At 33.8% G+C, this 21,367-nt stretch overlaps 5 protein-coding genes across 5 annotated transcripts; 3 read left to right on the top strand and 2 right to left on the bottom strand.

The window, feature by feature from the left end:
* Positions 1-4,872: 4,872 nt before the first annotated feature.
* On the top strand, positions 4,873-7,067 carry LOC107793870 (uncharacterized). The gene has a single exon (XM_016616311.2). It carries the CDS (start codon positions 5,105-5,107, stop codon positions 6,920-6,922), a length of 1,818 nt encoding a protein of 605 aa, XP_016471797.1. The 5' UTR covers positions 4,873-5,104; the 3' UTR covers positions 6,923-7,067.
* A 116-nt stretch (positions 7,068-7,183) lies between these two features.
* LOC107793871 (high mobility group B protein 7-like) lies at positions 7,184-9,362 on the bottom strand. Its single transcript, XM_016616312.2, has 8 exons — positions 9,096-9,362; positions 8,430-8,512; positions 8,271-8,319; positions 8,071-8,169; positions 7,911-7,968; positions 7,766-7,810; positions 7,584-7,676; positions 7,184-7,481 (listed from the first exon to the last, which is right to left on the bottom strand). The coding sequence occupies exons 1-8, from the start codon at positions 9,218-9,220 to the stop codon at positions 7,362-7,364; spliced, it is 672 nt and encodes a 223-aa protein (XP_016471798.1). The 5' UTR covers positions 9,221-9,362; the 3' UTR covers positions 7,184-7,361.
* A 1,400-nt stretch (positions 9,363-10,762) lies between these two features.
* LOC107793872 (small ribosomal subunit protein eS26x) lies at positions 10,763-13,158 on the top strand. The gene is made up of 5 exons (XM_016616313.2): positions 10,763-10,902; positions 10,990-11,082; positions 12,158-12,242; positions 12,330-12,463; positions 12,890-13,158. Exons 1-5 carry the CDS (start codon positions 10,900-10,902, stop codon positions 12,953-12,955), a joined length of 381 nt encoding a protein of 126 aa, XP_016471799.1. The 5' UTR covers positions 10,763-10,899; the 3' UTR covers positions 12,956-13,158.
* A 659-nt stretch (positions 13,159-13,817) lies between these two features.
* LOC142167355 (uncharacterized) lies at positions 13,818-14,174 on the top strand. Its single transcript, XM_075227519.1, has one exon. It carries the CDS (start codon positions 13,818-13,820, stop codon positions 14,172-14,174), a length of 357 nt encoding a protein of 118 aa, XP_075083620.1.
* Positions 14,175-17,032: 2,858 nt separating this feature from the next.
* On the bottom strand, positions 17,033-20,800 carry LOC107793873 (uncharacterized). Its single transcript, XM_016616315.2, has 3 exons — positions 20,427-20,800; positions 19,225-19,346; positions 17,033-17,487 (listed from the first exon to the last, which is right to left on the bottom strand). Exons 1-3 carry the CDS (start codon positions 20,698-20,700, stop codon positions 17,323-17,325), a joined length of 561 nt encoding a protein of 186 aa, XP_016471801.1. The 5' UTR covers positions 20,701-20,800; the 3' UTR covers positions 17,033-17,322.
* Positions 20,801-21,367: the final 567 nt, after the last annotated feature.

Genomic DNA, 21,367 nt, shown 5'->3' with positions numbered 1-21,367 from the left:
AAAACTGGTGTATGACAATTTTTGGGGTAAAATATTTTCTTCCGCTCACAAAACATAAAATTTTTTAAAAATAAAATGCATGTCCAAATATAATTTCAACTTTTAAAAATTATTTTTTAATACAACTTCAAAAATTCTTTTTTTAAGTTTCAACCAAATCTATGTCTAAACGCTAGCATAATGTTGGGATATATTATTATAATCACTAGTCTTAGGGTACGCGTGTTGTGCGTGTAATTATATTAATAAGAATAAACCTTTTGATAACACGTATTCAAAAAATATTTTTGAATTGTAAAATAAAAAATTAACAAAAAAAACTTTCTTAAAGATAAATATTGATCGTATTTATATTTAGGGCTTTGCATCAACTACAAACTTCGGCTTTAAACAGATTTTAAAAAAAAAGTCTCTTAAATAATCACTCTATTAAAAGAAATTTTTATTATATCCTTTCAAATAAAGTCTTGCGAGATATCTTAGTAGCTCACTTGGTTGGCTACTTGAATTTTCAGCTTATTGGTGAGGATTTGATTTCTACTTTATAATCCGCTTCTCATTTCCCTTCTTCTACCCCCAATGTAATAAAAAAAAATAAAAAATGAAGCATTGCCTGTTTCAAAATTTTTGGTTATCGCAAAGAAAATGAAACAATAAAGAAAATAAATAGGTAATAGGCATATCACACACTACAACTATTTGGATGAGAACTTTTTAACCAATAGGCATACTACTTGATTCTTAGCATAGTTTATTCATCTTTTTGTGATTTAGCCAATGTAATATAGGTAGAAAATATTAATAAAAATTTCTAAATAATTTGTTTTCGAAATATAAAGGGAAAAAGGACGAAAAGTCACAAAAAATTCAATTTATAGGCATGTGGTACATATGTTACATTCTCTCTTCCACAATTTCATGCATGAGATTTCTACCATATCTTTCTTTAAGTCTCCTAGCAAACTCATTAATACTTCGTTGGTCTTCCATAATTTATGAACAAATAATGTAAAGTTGCTAGAAAATAAAATTTTCCAAATTTGTCAGAGTTAAATTCAGTATCATTAATGAAAATCATCTTTGCCCTCTTCCCCGTCCCTTCCTCATCATTGTCAACGTCTGATTTGCTTTTGAGTCGAAGAACTATTAAATATATTTGTATAAAATATGCAATCCACTTCTCAAATTTATTTAGTAAAGAGATTCCTTTGCAAACATGATTATTCAGTGATATTCTATTTCAAAGTTATCTATAAAATTTTAAAGTCCTAAATCTTGGGCAAGGGATTTTTTTTTAATAAAATCTTGATTTAAAATCCAAAAATATTAAAACTTCCCAACATCCTTAATATTACATCATAGGATTCATGTCTTTGTCACTAGAAGTTAGAAACCAATTCCAACTAAGTCGGAGGCAAATAACTATAGTCCAAAAGAATGAACCCAATAAATAAAGTTTTGGGAAATTTAACCTTGCAAGTAGGAGTTGGACTCCTCAATGATAAAAGTGCATATTAGCGTAGATAAGTGTTTAAAACTAATAAGATGGTGAGACAGATAATTAGAAACTTATAACAAACTTTATGTCTTCATAATTTGTGTAGTCAACCAAACCAAAGTTTCTGATATGAATAATGAAATTTAGAATTATACACACAAGCACCGTCAAAGACAAGTGATTGCGTTTCCTGTATATTAGTTTTTGTGGGAATAATAGGGTGGAGTTATTTATGTTGCTAGAATTAATCGGTTAGAATTTATAATAAAGAATGATAAATACATTTTCAATAATGAAATAAATCAAAAAAAAAATCATTTTATTTCTACTATAAACAAAGACTCCTAAACTAAAAGGAATTCTAAGTTAGAACTTTTCCTACTTTGATTTTTTTTTTTTATTGTTACTTTTCTTTACAAATATGGTATATCACATAGTGCAAATTAGAGAAAATTTAACATATTAAATCTAATTAATTTCAAATGCCTAAATATTAGGAAAATAATTAAAAGACTTTCTAAATATTAAAAAAAATCAAACGACTATTTTATCCAATGTGAACTCTTATTTAAAAGGATAAAAAGGGCGAACGATATTTCGCTAAGGGCATTCGTTCATACGCGTAAAGATTGAAGAAATAACACGGGCTAGCCAGTTTTCGGACTGATCATTCAAAAATAGCCGGCGTTTGCCAAGTTATTGAAAAATAGCCACTATTTTGCTGCAATAAAGACCGGTCCAGCATAATATACTGAGGTTCAGTGCACCTGTGTATGAATTTTCAGCATATTATGCTGGACCGGTATACTTTGCTGGATCCAGTATATTATACTGGAGTTCCAGTATATTATGCTGGAGTATTTTTCGGATTTTGAACAGTGTTTTCGTTCGGATTTATCTTTACATGAAAAGTGGCTAAATTTCGATGACTTTTGAAACTGTAGCTATTTTTGAATGATCACTTGTAAATCTAGCTATTTTTGAATTTTTTCCGTAAAGATTTGGTGTTATTTAATCATACTTTAATTATTAAATTTATATAAGGTAAAACTTTAATAATTTTAAAATTCTAATTATAAGGACTTCTTACTTAATTCAAATAAGAAAAATTTAATAAGTAATAAATCTGATTTAATTTAAAACTCCTAAATATTAGCTAGGAGAATAATCAAATGATTATTTTGTCTAATATGAACTCTATTTTAAAATGGTAAAAAAGGTGAACGATATTTCGTTAAGACCTTCTGGCTTTTAATATAGTAAAGATAAAAAGATAATTAACGAGAAGACAGCAAAAAAAAAATTTACCTTTAGATACCAATTATATTAAGTGGTTTTACTGTGATTGGACCGTTTAATTCAACTTAGTTGCAAGCAAAGTAGCAAACTTCCAAAAGAGGAAAGTTGATAATCACTTCATTCTGTACAACAGCAATTCAACATATCAATAAAGAAATCACATGCGTTTGTCAAGTAGTAGGCAGGGCGGAGCCACCTTAGAGGAAGGCGTCAAATGATACCCCTTTATCGAAAAAATATACTGTGTAGCTAGGTAAAAAGTAAATTATATATATATATATATATATATATACTGTGTATTAATTTTTCTTAATTTTTTAATATATTTACTTTTATATATTTTGACACTCCTTAAAAAAAAAATTTGGTTCTGTCACTGATAGTAGGTTGACGATTTAAACCCTAAACGTTTTTTCTTCTTTTGGTAATTTTCCTCTTAATCTGGACTAACGGATATTCAATGTATTTTCATTAAAATGAGGCAAACGATAAATTATAAATAAGTTTAATTTTTATGCACTGATAATACAAAAAAAAATACTTTTAAATTACTTATAAAATAATTGTACGTAAGCCTAGTAAAAATAGTAACTAACTTGTTTGATATGTTAAATTATAGTAATGTGTAAAAACATTATATACGGCTGATGTATAAACTTAAATTCATTACTCCAATATTATTTATTAAAATTGTCAAAATGTAACAACCACGAACAATTGACCAAGTAGAATACATTTAATGTGAAAATTTGATTCATCTCATTGATTTGGTGTCAATCGAAATGCCAAAAATCTTCAAAAATCCATATTCTTCTTTTTATTTTTTAATAGTAATTAAGTTGTCTGGTTCACGACTGTAGCAAAAATTGTTTAGATTAAATGCAAAAACTATAATCTCCAAACTTAAAATAGTAACAGGATGAAGGGTACTTCCACCAATAGACTTTTTTTTTTATACCCACATTATAAGCGAAGAATGGTGAGTTGAAATAGTATAATTACTACGTCACAAACTCAGGTAAGTTGAGGTGAACTATATGAATTTTCGTTGTTTATCTCGCATTATTTATACTTATTTCAGTTCAATATATATATGAAATAGTTTTTTCGGTACTAGAAGTTCTCTACATATAATTCTATTAGTATTTTTTTTTATCAGACCAAAAACTCCGAATGAACATTGACCTAAAATAAATGTATTAACATGACCAAGAGTTAATCTCCTCTAATTTCTATTACATGTATAGATCATTTTATTTCGTGGCATGTTTTCAGTAGGTCTGCATGGATTTTCAAAAGATTATAGGTCTTTAAAAGAACTTCTTTTAATGTGATTTTAGATCTCGTCCTCTTTTAAAACCTTCAATCGCTATGGTCTCACCTAGTGGTGGCAAACAACATAAAAAAATAATTATTTATGTATATTATCTGCTAAAAAATAGGTTGGATGATGAACTTTTTTAAAAAAAAGAGTCAAGTATGAATCTTATACATATTATCCACTTAAAACTAGATACTTAATGGATAAATAATGAATTTAACTTTTACATTTGCATCGACACAAGTTGGGAGTTCGTCAAATTTGGAAGACTAGAAATTTTCAAAAAACTGATCACATTAGAGAAATCATGGATAATACGGTATTCATATTATTCACCAATTAACTCATTTTCTATGCGTAATAAATATGAGCGGGTCGAATATTTTTTTCGTTTTGTATTATTCATTTTTAACCCGTCCATGTCCGACCCGACTGTTTGGCACCCCTTGACTTTCACCCGTGTAGATCGGTGCATAAGGTGAAATGGTAGACCAGAAAAATTCAAAAAACTTAGTGAAATGTTCCCAAAAGGTGGGAAAGAATTTTAAACCTTATGCATAGTGCGCTCCAACGTTCCTATGGACTTTAGCATACTCGTGAATGAGCCTAACAAACGGTCATATTTACATGTGAAGTCACTTAAATTTCACCCTCCCACTTGCACCTGAGAAAAATAACTATTTTAACCACAAATAACAGTTCCTACTCAAAGTTTCTATAAATAAGTGAAACAATTGTTCAGAAGTTCAGACTAAATCATTCTTCTCTTCAGATTTTCCCAATATCTTTTTCATCATTGTACCTTGTTGTCTAAGTCATAATAAAGCCCATCCTTCCTTTTCAAATCTTTTAAGCTACTCCTATATTTAATTACTGTAACAGACATATAATATACTCTAGTTGCATATAGTACTACTTTCCTTCAAAGTTATTTCCCACTATATCTTTGTCCAACTTTCCGAACAGATCAACACCCACATCACATAATGCAGTTTCTGATGTTGGTTTTCAAGATTTTGTTCATTCTTACATTCTTTCACCTCTTTTCAACTTCATTGTCCCTACCCCAAGAACCAAAAATAGCAGTTGCAGTGTCCGAGCCAGCTTGCGCAGAGGTTGATAGGCGAGCTCTACTTGGATTTAAAGCCAAGATATTGAAAGACACTACTGATATTCTTTCTTCTTGGACAAGTACAGATTGTTGTGGAGGTGGTTGGGAAGGTATAGAGTGTGATCCTGTTACAAGAAGAGTGAATAGGTTGATTTTGCAAAGACCTTCTGAGAGGGATACTAGCATTTATATGAAGGGAATTTTATCACCAACTCTTGGTGATTTGCATTTCTTGGAAACAATGATAATAAGTGGTATGAAACACATTGAGGGGAAAATCCCAGAGAGCTTTTCAAATCTCACAAAATTGCAGCAACTTATCTTAGATGATAATTCTCTACAAGGGTATATTCCTACTTGTTTAGGTCATTTGTCCTTCCTTCAGACTCTTTCACTAGGTGAGAATCATTTGTCAGGACAAATTCCTTCTACTATAGGGAATTTCAAGAATCTGCAGCAGCTGAATTTGGCTGGAAATTTGCTGACTGGTCCTATACCAATTGCCTTAAAAAATCTTGTTAGTTTACAGTCTTTGGATCTTAGCCATAATTTGTTATCTGGGGTGGTTCCAGATTTTCTAGGACAGCTTCAGAATTTGACATACCTTGACCTCTCCAGTAACCAATTGTCAGGGCAGATTCCAATTTCATTGTGCAATTTGCTCAAGCTTTCGTTTTTATCGCTCGATCACAATCGGATGACAGGAAGAATTCCTAGCCAAATTGGGAGGTTAAAGGCACTCACTTCACTATCACTAAGTTTTAACAAGTTGACAGGCCAAATTCCAGAGTCTATTGCAGGCTTACCAAATCTTTGGAACCTTAGTTTATCCAGAAATGATCTCTTAGATCCTTTGCCTATTGCCTTTTCCAATGGCCTCCCTTCTCTTTTGTCAATAGACTTGTCTTACAACAGTTTCAATCTAGGAACAGTGCCTGATTGGATTAGAAATAGAGAACTTTCTGATGTCAACTTAGCAGGCTGTAAGCTTCGTGGGAGGCTTCCGAATTTCACAAGGCCTGATTCGCTGAACTCAATAGACCTATCGGATAACTTCTTCACAGATGGGATATCGAACTTCTTTGCAAGGATGTCAAGCTTGCAAAAGGCAAAGATATCAAACAACCAATTAAAATCTGATGTTGGTTTAATCAATTTGCCTGATGGAATTTCATCTCTTGACCTGCATTCAAACCAGCTTTTCGGGACTTTTTCAAGGATGTTAAGCAACAAGACAAGCAATTTTTTGGAGACAATCGATGTATCGAACAACCAACTTTCAGGAAACATCCCAGAATTCAGTAGTGGCTTAAACCTGAAACTGCTCAACCTTGGAAGTAACAAGATTGCAGGTCAAATCCCCACTTCAATTTCTAATCTGGATAAGCTTGAGAGGTTGGATATATCAAGAAATCAAATCGCTGGTACAATCCCTATAGGTCTAGGATCATTGCTGAAGTTGCAATGGTTAGACTTGTCAATTAATAAGATTTCAGGCAAGATTCCAGATAGCTTGTTGGGGATTGAAGAATTGAGACATGCAAACTTCAGGGCAAACAGATTATGTGGAGAAATCCCACAAGGCAGACCATACAACATATTTCCTGCAGCTGCTTATGCCCACAATCTATGCCTGTGTGGCAAGCCTTTGCCACCTTGTAAGGGAAAGAAACAAGAGAAGTTGGGCCAGTAAATGCTGACCACATCATAGGAAGTTATGCTTGCAATAACCAAACACATTTTTTGAATTCTAGTACTACTTGTACAACTGTCTTACTTTGTTAGTCAATGTTCCTAGACATAAATTTGACATGAATTGGAAATTTTCACTTTCAAGTTATCCTCTGATGCAAACATCACCTTATACACAAATCAATTATCACTTGGTAAACACAAAACACAAACTCCTCAAAAGAGGGGGAAAAAGAAGAGAATTTGAGATGGCAACTAAGAATCATCAGAAAGTTAACATAAATTTCATTCCAAAAAGACTTGAAAGCAAGAACTTAACATAAGCTTCCATATATTACTTTTAATAAACCTAAGTTGACAATGATCAAAATTTACATAAGCTCAAGACTAGTCATTTCAAAAAGCTGGAAAATAGCTACAAATTTCAAACACCAAAAGCTCTATTCCTCGTCTACTTCTACCTCTTCCTTCACTTCATCAACTACTTCTGTTTCTTCTTTCACTTCCTCAACTACTTCTACTTCTTCCTTCACTTCCTTCTCAGACAACTCATCTTCATCCTGAAATTATTAATTTAGATGTAAGAATAGGAAAAATACACAACAATTTTAAAAAACTACCGACTACAATTTCCAACAATAACAAAGATAACAAGAACCCACATTGGCATTCTCAGCATCAGTGATAGACTGCTTCAGGGCCTTTTCATATGCTGCTTTGAGCTCTGCTGCCTTATCCTGATAAGGCTTTTTCTCCTGGTGAAACCATTTGAACCACAAGAGTAAGAATCACATTCGACATGTTACAACAAACTAGTAAAAACCATATTACACATGCCACTCACCTCATCAGTCATGGACTTCCATTTCTCACCACCTTCCTTAGCAACCTATATGGTTCACAAGTAGCACAATTAGCACTATCCAAAGGAAAGAAGCAAATGGAGCCAAAAGACATTGTCAATAGGAAACAGCTCAATTCAATATTACCGTTGAGACACTCTTGCAATCGGGATTTGCAGCCTTAAACGTCTGCCTAAACTCATCCCTACAAATATGTTTGTTTCATGTCAGAGCATTGTATATAACTTATCAACCATACTAGATTTATATATAAATGCAAACTCATACACAAAGGTAGAGAGATTACATGAATACAAAGAAAGCAGTGGGAGGGCGTTTTGGTGCATTTGGATTCTTTGCTTTCCTTTCCCTCTTAGCTTTTGGTTCGGTCAATTTCTCCTTACTCCTGTGCAATATCACATAATACCATGTTACAAATTTTAAGCATACCATCAACCATTAAAAGATCAAGCACATAATGGAAATGGCGAGGATCTAGAAAATTACTTTGATGCTGGTTTCTTTGTTTCACTTGCATTTTCTACAACCTGAGCCTCTGTACAAACAACAAATCAGTCCATTAACAAAGTCCAATAAAATGCTTAATACAATAGTTCCAAGTGAATACAGAGATAGTATAACAAAAGGCATAGTGAGTGTTAATACCCAAATTCATCTTGATTTTAGCATCAAGGCTACAACTGTGGAAATTAATCAATGCTATGGGTACATCCTTGTTGCATTCTTCACTGCAATAATGAAAGGAAGAGAAAACCCAATTCATGTCAGTATGCAGCACAATAGTCGACAACAATATAAGGAAACCCCCAACTATTATTCAGTTAAATTGACACACAAACACACGAATTCCATTGTACCACAGAGACATAGCAGTATCTTTCGCTGAATTTCTCAACAACCACAAATACATTTCTATTTTCCATAGATTACAAAATTAAAAGGAAAAAAATATTCACTACCTTCAACTTGAACTATATATATTTAAATCTTTTACCAATAAAAATATAATAATGTTTATACCAATTCCAAGTATACAAACAACGAAAAATATGCTAAATGACTCAAAAACACACACAATCTCCAAGCTAAACATTATATTTAACCTTTTTTACAAAATAAAAATAAAAATTATATACGTGTACTAAATCCACAAAAATAGTAACAAGTAAATAGTGGACGCCTTGGAAATTCACATTCAGAGACTTACAATACAAAATGAACCTATAAATCAATTATAAATGAATAAAATTACAGCAGTGTAAATTAAATAGCAAAAAAAAAAATAGCAGATAAAATAGAATTAGTACATACCAACGAGCAAAAGCGCTGCCATCTTTAGCACGTTTAAGACTAGCAGCAGTAGCAGATTCAACTTCTACTCTCTTTCTTACTCTAGTTGGACCATTTGAATTCTTTGATGCTCCACCACCAGCCATTTACAGCTAATTTTTTAATGAACTTTTCAAAGAAAATTTCGGAATTAGAAGAGGAAAACAGAAGTGGGATTGTTGGGGAAAAGAGTGGGGATTTGGAGGGTTTAAAGAAGGATATGAAGGGAGGGAATGTGGGAAAATGTGGTTTTCAGTTTTCGAATTAGGCGCCACATTGAATTTTATAAAAACCCGCCAAAGGGATTTGGTGGAAAGTGAAATGACTCGGATCGATGACGTGGGTTGTATATCTACTGTTGGATTGGGGAGTCTTCATTTTGGACGGTTCACGATCGTTAACCATATTAAGTTCTCTTTTTTTTTTTTTTTTTTTTTAGTGTAAATATACCACTAGTGCATTACACTTCTTGGAAATTTTCTTGTGTTAACTTACTCTGCATTTATATATTATTTCAGTAAAAAGGAAAACTCAAATGTGGCAAATGTTGGTACGGTTAAACTACTTTACACATAAGAAAATTTGCTTAAACTATTTCCTCAAATATCTTACTTAATTATGTAATACTTTTCTCATCGGAGCAGTAAAGATATATCTTTTAAAAAAAAAAAGACTTCATATTTTTATAAACACGTTCGATATTTCAAACAAATTTAATCTTCCATAACGATTAATATTTGAAACTAGATTTTTTTTACCAAATTGGATTAAGTTCCTGCGAGAAACTTTTACGCTCGTATTTTTGTGCTCTTGTAACAAATAAAAAACCACTAACAATAATAACAAAAAAAAATTTAGTATAATCCACAAGTGAATTTGGAAAGGATAATGTATATGTAGACTTTACTTCTACATTGTGAAAATACAGAGACTTGGAAAAAAAAAATCACTAACGATGTACCTTAATTATGGTAACTCTAACTCGCACAACTTTTACTCTAATTCAACCAAATGTCATGTCCCAGACCTCTTTCTTTTTTTTCAACCCCATTCTACCTCTTATTGCCTACTGTTTATATGTCTCGCGGTAAAAATATAGGATGAAATTCAAAAATAACAAGATTTACGAGTAGTAATTGAAAAATAGTCATAATTTCATAAGTAATCGAAATTTAGTCACTTTTCATATAAAGATAAATATAAACGAAAACACTGTTCAAAATTCGAAAAATATTTCAGCATAATATACTGGAGTACGAATTTTTTACATGTAAACTTCCAGCATTATATACTGATCCAGCATAATATGCTGGAAGTTCATCCACAGGTACTTCAATCTCCAATATATTATACTGGAACTTTATGTTTGCTAGAGTTGTTTGCTAGAGTTCCAGCATAATATGCTGGAGGTTCATACACAAGTGTACCAACTTTCAGTATATTATGTTGTAACTTTTCGTGTTGCAGAAAAATAATGGCTATTTTTCAATGACTTTGCAAACGCTGACTATTTTTCAATTACCAGTCTGAAAACTAGCTAGTCCAGGGAAAATGAAAAAACAAAGAAACAAAATTCGTACCTGGACGCCCATATTTGGGCTTTTCAAAGAAGGCGGCCCACTATATTCGAGTTTTCGGAAGACGGCCCATGTTTATTGGGCTTTTCAAAGAAGGCTTATATTTCAAGAAAAACCCTAGTAGCTGATAGCTTCAGAAGCTGAGTGGTCGCCATTAGAGTTCCATCGTATCCACTGCTCAGCAGCTGCAACAAACTCATCCGGCGAAAATGGTAAGCAATGATTTGATTTTTTTCAGCAATGTTGCATTATACTTGAAAAATGTTACAATTTCTGATTGTGTATATGTAAATTTGCAGACTTTCAAGAGAAGAAACGGAGGTCGTAACAAGCATGGACGTGGCCACACTAAATTTATTCGCTGCTCTAACTGCGGCAAGTGCTGCCCCAAGGTCCGTTCCTTCTTCTCTCTTTATTTTTCAACAACAATAACTACTAGTACATCTCTATATCAAACTAGTTGGGTTTGTTATGTAAATCATATGTGCATAACTCGTATACTTGTGAATAAAAATACGTTTAAGGATATACACATGTGCATATTATGGGCTTAGATTGCTGGAACAAGCTTTATTTTGTTATGGTTTTGATATTTATCTGTATATTGCTAGTATATTTTGTTTTTGAGTGCTTATTCAGTTTGTTGTAAATGATATCTCTAGTTTTGTTGAATAGAGCTATAACTTTTTTTAAATAAAAAAACGAGAAATAGGTCCAGTCGTGCCCGGTCCAAAACGTGATGGATAATGGGCCAGCCCCTCTACCCATCTCCACCTAAATACCAATATGTTTTTGTTGGGTTTGAACCCGCGACTTGTGCGCCTAAACCACATATACCAAAGTCTTGTGGGTTTGATGGGGTTATAACTTGATATAGAGGAATTGTAAACCCTGCCGGTTGAGCTGGTTCACCTGTTATTCTTTTAATTTAGAGTGTGTCTAGTTATAAAGACCCGTAAATTTGTTTTATAAGACAAGTTATCTAGTACTAGAATAATGTGGCATGAATATAGCTTAATGCGTAGAAAATTCTGTAGTCGATTCTGACTAGTTTGGGATTGAAGCATAGTTGATAATTGGTTGATTGAATGTGGATAAAATGGTGTGTATGTGGGTTTTCGATAATTGCGTAGAACTTGGGCAATTTGAGAAGTCATGGTCTTCACAGTGTTTGATTTAGTGCAAATTTGTTGTCCAAGTGAATCAATGGGGTATCCATGCTTTATCAGATCAATATCTGCTTGCCCACGGGATAATGAAACAAGTTCTTATGGCTCCTTTCTTCATCTCGGCTTTGCAAAATCAGTTTGGTTAAATTAAGAGACCAGTTTTTCCTAAGTAGGGGTATATGTTAGGTAATTTTTTGTGTTAGAGGTTTTGTTTTGCATATCCAGCTTGTTTGTGATCGAGGATTAGTTGATTAATTGAATCTAATAAGTTTCTTTCGTTTTGAATTGCGCCTATCAGGACAAAGCAATCAAGAGGTTCCTTGTGAGGAACATTGTTGAGCAAGCAGCAGTGAGGGATGTTCAGGAAGCTTGTGCTTTTGAATGTGAGCTTCTTAGTGCATTGATTGGATAATATGTATTTACATGCAATATTGCATAATGTACTAACATGAATATTTTTGTATTTACAGTGTACACTCTTCCTAAGCTGTACTTGAAAATGCAATATTGTGTCTCATGTGCCATTCACTCCAAAGTTGTTAGGGTCCGCTCTGTTACCGATAGGAGGGTCCGTGAGCCTCCACAGCGCTTCAGGCGCCCCAGGGTACTAAATTTCACTTATATATCTTTAATTCTATTCTGCAATATTTTCTCTATTGAGATCAAATTTTAGCTGTTAAAGTCTATTTCCTGCTTTGGAGAAGAAACACGTTCTTTTAGATACATTAACGTAGTAATAGGCTTTTCAGTCAATTCTGCTGATGTTTGAATCTCAACTTTGTTTTTTCACCTATATTCAGCAAAACAATTTGTCTGCTAAAATGTTAAGTATCTATATCACCTACTTTAATTTGAAGTTTTTTGAGTTTTCGAGAAGTAGATTGCTCTATTGTTTGTTAAGTATCATCTGCTTGCAATTTGTTTAAGAGAAAATAACAGGGGTCATATCTGTTTCACTTGCTTTTGCTGAATCAATGTAATTCTTCTGCCTCCTTAGAGCTTTTGTCTTGTTTCTTTGTGGTTATTTCAGGATGATGCTCCCAAGCCTGGTCAAGCCCCACGCCCTGCCGGAGCTCCTACCGCAGCTCGTACTTAAGTGCCTACATTTTGATCAACTGCTGTTAGGCTTTTGGATTTTAGTTAATTTGAGATGTGTTTTTGAAGTGGATTTCTTTATTTAGTTTACTGGAACAATCATTAAATTTGTGTATGCAAATCTCAAGTAAACAGGCCTGTTGTTCGTCTTATTGCTTATATAGCCTTTGCAATTAAACTCTCTTAGTTTACACTCAACAAAAACTGTGCACTTGTAGCTTTCTTTTCACTCTCAACCTTACAGAAAGTGTCTTTGAGTGGTTCAAGTTCTAAACTTGTTGAGCATATAGAAACCGGGCTGCTTTGAGATAGTAACTTATCTTTTATACCTCCGCGTCTGTTCTGCAGTATAGGATTAATATTGAAAAATCATTCTTAAAAGTTAAAATTTTCAATTTGACTTAAATTTATCATAATGATCACTTTGTATGGAATCAAATTTTGGTTTTATGTACAATTTTGAAGCTTAATCGTGTTTCGTGTGTAAAACTGCCGTATTACTCGGTAAAGAAGGTTGCCCGCTTGACGTCTGAGGTACCTGGCGCTTGTGCGGGGAAGCTTCAGTATACTGTAAAATTAAAATTTCAAAGCCAATTAAGTTGTTTCATATAAATTTTATTGTGAATAAAATGAGAAAAGGTAAAATAAAGTAGCAAAATGAATTTTGGATTAATCTTGTTTTCAGACTTACTTCTAATATCTGGTATTCCATTGCCATAAATGGGAATAGAACTGGTTTTTTTAATTTCTCCCGGGGTTTAAGGCAAGGAGATCCCATCTCTCCCCTTTATTTGTCTTATCCTCTGAACTCTTATCCAAGATGTTGAATTATCATTCAGTGCGAAGACCTTATTCCTTACAAAATGAGGATACAAGGGCCTTGCATAACACACCTTACTTATGCTGATGATACTATATTATTCAGCTCTACTGACACCACTTCTATTGAGATCATCAAGCAATGCTTAGATGATTATTCCAACACTTCTGGACAACTAATAAACCTCAATAAATTATATTTTTTCTTACATCCTAATGCTGAGGATAATATAGCTCACCATATTGCGAATCTTACTGGTTTTTCTAATAAGAATTTTCTGTTCACTTATCTTGGTGCTCTTATTTACCTAGGAAGGAAGAAAATTAAATATTTCGATCATCTTTGTGACAAGGTTGTTAGGAGAATCCAAGGCTGGAATGGAAAACTTATATCCTCTTGAGGTAAAGCTATCCTTATTAAGGTTGTTCTTTACTCTATTCCAATGTGCATCCCGGCAGCTACTAACCCTCCCAAAACTACACTTCAGACCATTGAAAAATAATATTCGCAACTTCTTTTGGGGTAACTCAGAAGAGAATAAAAGGCATCATTGGTTCTCTTGGTCATCTTTGTGTTTTGATAAGAATAAGGGGGAGCTGGTTTTAGATCTAGATCCATTCATGATATAGACAAAGCCTTTGCAGCTAAGTCATGGTGGATCTTTAGAACCAAAAACTCCCTTTGGAGGGATTTTATTGAAGCTAAATACTGTAATACTATTCACCCTATTGCTGCTTCATGGAAACCTGTTCACTCACAGATTTGGAAAAGAATGATGGACATTAAGACTGTTGTTGAGAATCATATCAAATTGAGACTTTTTAATGGAAGCGCCTCTTTCTGGTGGGATAACTGGTCCGATTTTAGCCCTCTAGCCAAGCTTATTAATGATCCAAGTAGAGGAAATGAGACAATTATGAACTTCACTTATAAAGGTAACTGGAACCTTGCAGCTCTTGAGACTGTCCTACCTAATCCCATTGCAAGGAATATCTCCATGATTAATGTGCCTTTCAGTTCTAGAATTGATCAGCCAACTTGGACAATTACTAATGATGGTTCATTTTCTTGTAAGTCGGCTTGGCAGACTTTCAAGCAAGCTATAAATTTTACTAACTCTGCTTCCAATATTTGGCATTAAGGGATCCCTTTTAAAATTTTATTCTTTATGATGAGATTGATACACAATAGACTACCTATTGATGAGATCTCTAGGAGGTATGGCTTTGTTGGGCCGTCTATATGCTCTTGCTGTAAAGCTCTCAAAACTGAAGCCATTGAACATACGTTAATTAACAGTGATGGGGCATCAAATGCCAGGAAGTTATTTGGTGGCTATTGTGGCGTGAAAGCCACCACTGTTTTGAGACAAACTCTCTTTAACTGGTGGTTAGCAAAGCCAAAAAATAGTGTTCACTCTTTTTTACTCCACTGCCTCCCATGCTTTATATGCTGAGAAATTTGGAAACAAAGATGTGCTATCAGATATTGAGATGAAAAACTTTCTGTCAAAAAACTTTTAGTCCAGATCCAGAATATGATTTGTACTCTGGTTAATATCCAGTTCCCATCCTTGTCTATCCTTACTGAGTGGAAATATTTAGTCCATGTTGTGGAAAGATGCAAGCCTTTACTAAAGGTTATTCCTGTTAAATGGATTAAACCACCTGATGGTTGTCTAAAGCTCAATGCTGATTGATGTAGCAAGGAAACCCAAGGTTAGCAAGTGGAGGAGGATGCTTACGAAATCAATATGGAGACCTCACTATGGCTTACTCAACTTTTTTTGGCTCATGTACTAACAATATGGCGGAAGTAGGGGCTATTCTAGTAGGCTTAATTTGGTGTATTGACAATGGATATAAAGAGGTCGAAATTGAATCTGGCTCTCTAATCCTAATCGATGCACTAAACAATCAGGCTGGAACACCTTGGCAGATTGCCCATTTAATTAAACATAACAGAGAGATGAGGCAGGAAGGCCACATTAAGTTCTCACACTGTTACACGAAAGCCAATTGCACTGCCGCTTGCTAGCTAATTGGAGCTTACAAAGAAAATCTTCTGCTTTCTTCGTAGAAGCTAACACTTTACGTACGAAGGTGAGAGCTGCTTTGAAGAATGACAGAAACCAAATGGTCAACTTCTGAATTAGGACTACCAAAAAGTCATTCAATGCTTAGCCTTCCCAATTTTTGGCTTGTCCTATTGAGAAGGAGTTTTTTGGCCTTCACAAGCTTTTAATTTGGAGCTTTCTCTGTTTTGTGCTCCTCTACTTTTAACTAAGGGGCTAATTAGTTTAGTTTTATCAACCCTTCTTGTATCGAATCTTTCTTTTTTGTAGTTTTAATATACAGGTTGAGGTCATGCCTAACCTCTCACCATAATGGTGATATTAAGAGGGGGGAAAATCTTTATTTACCAAAAAAGACTTTTACAAATAAACTAGGTTACTTATTATTCTTTTTATCTCTGCCGAAACCAAGGGGGGAACAAATGTGTAAAGGTAGTAGAAATTGTTTTGTACAAAATTTAGTGACCTGCAAAAGAAATATTAGAGCATGAAAAATAAGCGACTCTGCCTAACATAAACACCTGATATCCGTACAGGTTGTTGCTATCATGATGAAAAGAGCATCCTGATTTTATTTTTAATCCCATAAACTATGCTACATAGATAGCGAAAAAATAGTTAATTCTTTACGAATTAAAACAACAGTTTAATGGTTACAATTCATCCCATATCAATTAGCTAATGAATTAAGATTAATAAAGCCTCCTCCCCTTCCACAACTTTTATGGGGCAATCCCACCTCAAAACAAATTAAAAAGAAAAGAAAAAAAAAGAATAATTGAACCATTTTGGTAGAAAGAAAATATAAACAGGAGCGGTAAATTAACACTTACCAGGAGATGTTTAGTAATCATAAGACTAATTAGTCGCTAAAATTCAGAACAAAGTGCACCAGCCAGTTCGGAGCTGAAGCATGTAAAACAGTTGAGTCAGAAGCGTTTTGCGACTTCTTCGGCGTTGGGCTAGTAGAGTCAAATTTTAAGCAGTGAATGAAGATTTGTAGAGAAGAAACGAGGATCAGAAAAATGAATGAGACAATATCATGCCCCATTTCGAAAAGGTTCTATTTTTGGTTTCTGGATAGTTTAAACAACTTAGCTTTAACTCTAAATCTAGTTTATTTGAAATTACAGATTACATAAACCACACAATCTCTCTAGGTAACTTTTTACATCGAAGTCACATGTTCAGAATATGGATTTCTCATTTCTCTACGCTAATCTTCCTCCCAAAATTATACAAGATGCCTAGGAAACCATACAGGTATACTTTTGGAGATAGGAAGCACGTTCTTCTTAACAAAGACTAAGGCAAGCTAGCAAAACAAAAGACAAGGAGATTTAACCTCAAGAAAACATGACAGCAGTAAAAATTGTGTGAAGAAAATTGTGCCTATTAAATAAGGGATTAATATATTTTTCACTCTCAAAAACAAGAGAGAAAATTAACAGATCGAAACTCTGTTCAATAACCATCAAGCCATGGCTGCCTTCTTCTCTTCCTCGAGCTTCTTCAGTTCTGCCAGTCTTTCTGCCCATGCTCTATCCCTAGCAACTGCAGCCATTTTACGCTCTACTCTCTTATTCATTTTTTTCCGATTGGCCTCCTGCAACTGAGCTTTGCGCTTCTTCTTCTCAGCCTATCCATGAATAAAAACCAAATTTATAGTAAAGGACTGGTTAACGAAACTAGGATCTCAGGAAGAAAACTAAAACTTATTAATTCAAGAAATGCACAGAGAATTTGCAGAAGTCCTTGAAAGATACTTCTTCCGTTTCTGAAAGGCCATACGAAGAATGATAACTACAAATGATACAAACAGTATAAAACCCGGCTAAACAGTATTGAACCTCAAGTTGCCAACTTTAATGCTTGCTCCAAACCAAGAAAATCATTGAGGAGAAATCGGTAAAGAAAGAACAGTTTTGTATAAGCAGATAAGTCTCCGGAACATGAGAGTAGACCCCATTAACATACAAGTGATAAATCTTCAGACCAAGGAGGGTCTACTACATAACTGTATCGAATAGATAGCATTGACAAGGAAAGAAGGTGTTCTTGCTCTTTATATCTTTCAAACTGGTTGTATGCTTATCTACAAAATATAATCATTACTAGGATACTTAAAGTCTCCAAACCTAGCAGAGAGATATAAGGCTTGATTTGATGATTCAGTTAGTTGATGCAATTTGCTTTCCTATGTTTATTGGATACACCATTGTATGCTTGTATACTGCTTCTTTTTAGTTTTTGTTGGGCTAATGTGAATTTCATATTAGGTTTTGGGAGCTTTAGGGAACCAAGACAAGGCAATATTGAATAGTCTCATTTGATTGTATCAGTAATGGAATTTGGATGCATGGTCACCAACAAAGATATCGAGGAACGAGCAGTTGATTGTCATTCAAAATATATACCATGCAAAATAGCAATTTAGCTTTTTTATGAATGGGTGATCAACTTGTAGCAGGAGAGCCTTTTGATGCAATAAGCTAAGCACTTTCTTATTTTTTATGTCCTAATAACTAGCTCCGCAGCAGGATAAGTTGGATTTGATTATCTGGGGCAGGAGTTTATTCAAGCAAAAATACTTCAAATGGGCATACCCCTAAGGTCTCATGGTACAGGCCAGAGTGACTTAAGAGACATGTTCAGACATAGAGACGTGAAAACACCAACATGTGCCGCGTCAAAATAGCAAAAACAACATGGATCACCTGTTCAATGCTGTGTGCGCAGCAGACACAATATCACATCAATATATCAGAAAAATAGCATTTGAACGGCCTTTTGCAAATTAAGTTCAATGCTAATATCCAGTTTTTGAAAGCTTGTTGTGACTGCAATTCCTGACGTATGAGGTATAAGAAGGTATAGTGCTGGTATAAAAATTTAATACCACCTTAATACTTTGTTTGGTTAGCAAACCTGGTATAAGTTATCCCGAGATTAAAATTAGTACCGGGATAACTTATACCTTGTAGAGGGTGGGGTAATTAGTGCCGGGATAACTTATACCTTCTTCTTAGAAATTATGCAATTGTGATTTTTAATACAACATACCAAACAGTGGATAAAAAACAATACCAGGATAATTAATCCCAGCATAACTAATCTCAGCATAACTTATCCCAGCATAACTTATCCCGGCATAAGCCGTATTCAAACCAAACGACCCCTAAATGTTTAATATACCACTTTAGCTTAAATGTGCAGCAAACCTTAAGATAATCCAATTATCTACTCATCAAGAAAAGAACACACTTTTTTTTTTATTCTAATGAAAAAGTAAAGAGAAAAGAAAGCATTCTTCTCAAGAACCAAAGAGGATTCATCTCAGAAAAGATAAATGAAATCAAAATCTGTAGCAACATACCAAAATAAACGCCTTTCGTTGCCCAATTCTCTTCTTCTCATTCCTTCGCTTGACACTTCCTTCATTGGGATTGTTTGGACTTATAGGTTCACCAGGCACATATTTGACCCATGCATATGGACCTAAATTCCAAAAGAAAAAAGACGCTTCTAAATTCTTTTCATTCTTTCTAATCCAAAGGCTGATAAAAATCCTAAACATACCAAGTGTGGTATGACAAAAAATATTTTTAGGGAAAAAGTTTTCCTTTTTCAAGTATGTGGTTAGTTTGAACTATTGAACAATATTTTCTCCTAAGGACTATAATTTCCACCAAAAGAAGAGAAGTGACTTCCATAACTTATGACGAAAGTCTTTTGCCTACCTTGACTATCCCACTAACACAAGTACCGAGTAAATTTGCCTACTAGGGGCCATTTTTCTTTACAATCCCAACTCTTACTCTATATCAACCAACACTTAGACATTGTTATGAACCTTTAGGGGTCTTTAGGGGTCGTTTGGTATGAGGTATAAGAAGTTATAGTGTTGGTATAAAAATTTAATACCACTTTAATACTTTGTTTGGTTAGCAAACCTGGTATAAGTTATCCTGAGATTAAAATTAGTACCGGGATAACTTATACCTTGTAGAGCGTGGGGTAATTAGTGCCGGGATAACTTATACCTTCTTCTTAGAAATTATGCAATTGTCATTTTTAATACAACATACCAAACAATGGATAAAAAACAATACCATGATAACTAATCTCAACATAACTAATCCTAACATAACTTAACCCAGCATCACTTATCGCGGCATAAGCTCTATTCAAACCAAACGACCCCTTAATATTCAAAAATATCATCAAAACCCCATCCACATGTCCCATCCTCCACCTTATACGATTAAAATCCCAACCAAACATTAGGAAATGATTCCCCAAGCTAAAATTTTCTATGGAAGAACTTTCTATCGGGTAAGTACTTTAATTAATACACATTCTCACCTTAATTTATGATTTAACTTTTTAACATTTCTTCTATGGAGTAAGAGATTTTCGTTTATACTAAAAGCAAACAAAAACATCATAATTTGCAGAATGAAATGCCCAAATACGAAAATGGCATAAAATCTTAAACCCTAGTCCAAACCCCTAGGTTTTAAAATCAAACTATAAAGAGTAGTAATTAATTACAACAGGAAAATGAAAATCATTAACCTGGGGGTTTCAAGCTAGCTCTTTTACGGCGAGGCTTGAGACTGGGTCTTCGCTTCGGGAAGCGAGTGTCCGTTAAGCTGTGGAAAGCACTGGACGGTGGAATCCATGGAAGTTTAGGGCGGAGATTGTTGAATAATAAATGACGGAGCTCCGGTGCCGAAGAGGCGGTGGTCGCCGAGAAGGGCGGCACCGGTTGAAAAGCGGATGCGGTTCGGGTAGATAGAAGAGCTCTAGAAACGGGTCGGATTATGGATCTCAGGGCTCCGAAACTCATTTTAGTTGCTTGATGACGGCGTTCGAGACTTCGACTAGTCTGATACTGAGACCTCTCTACAGTTTGCGGAAAAGGAATGGTAAGAGCAAACTTCTTGTATCAACAATTATTAACTTATTTTTTATTTTATGTAGTTTTTAAATATAAAATTTTATTTTAAAATTTATGACTTGAATTCATTTCGAAAATCAAGAATATTGATTCTTGTACTCCGATCCCTTTTATATAAATTAGGACAAAGGGAGTACTTATTTAATAATTATATTAAATTAATTGTGAAAAATATGTAGTTCATTTATATAAATATCTATAACTTAACCATGAAATGATACGATTTTAATTAATTAAGTATAAGTTGTAATTTTTATTTTTATTTAAGTCGAGAGTCTATCGGAACCAGTCTTTTTGCCTTCAAGGCATGAATAAGGTCTACATACACACTATTGTTCCCCATACTCCACTTATAAGGTTATACTAGGTTTGTTATTGTTGTAAATACAAGCTGCAGTTTGAATTTTGTTGAGAATGATCATATCATTTTGTTTGTTAAATATTTTCTCAATTGATTAGATGAATTATGCGTTCTTAATTTAATTTGTTTTTGCTATATATAAATTTCTAATTTGATATTGACGTATGAGTGCGAACAATTTTAAATGTTATGCAA

The sequence above is a fragment of the Nicotiana tabacum genome, chromosome 12 (assembly GCF_000715075.1).
Source record: "Nicotiana tabacum cultivar K326 chromosome 12, ASM71507v2, whole genome shotgun sequence".
Classification (NCBI taxonomy): Eukaryota; Viridiplantae; Streptophyta; class Magnoliopsida; order Solanales; family Solanaceae; genus Nicotiana; species Nicotiana tabacum.
Note: the sequence above shows the minus strand (reverse complement) of the source record. Positions and strands in the feature narration are given on the sequence as shown.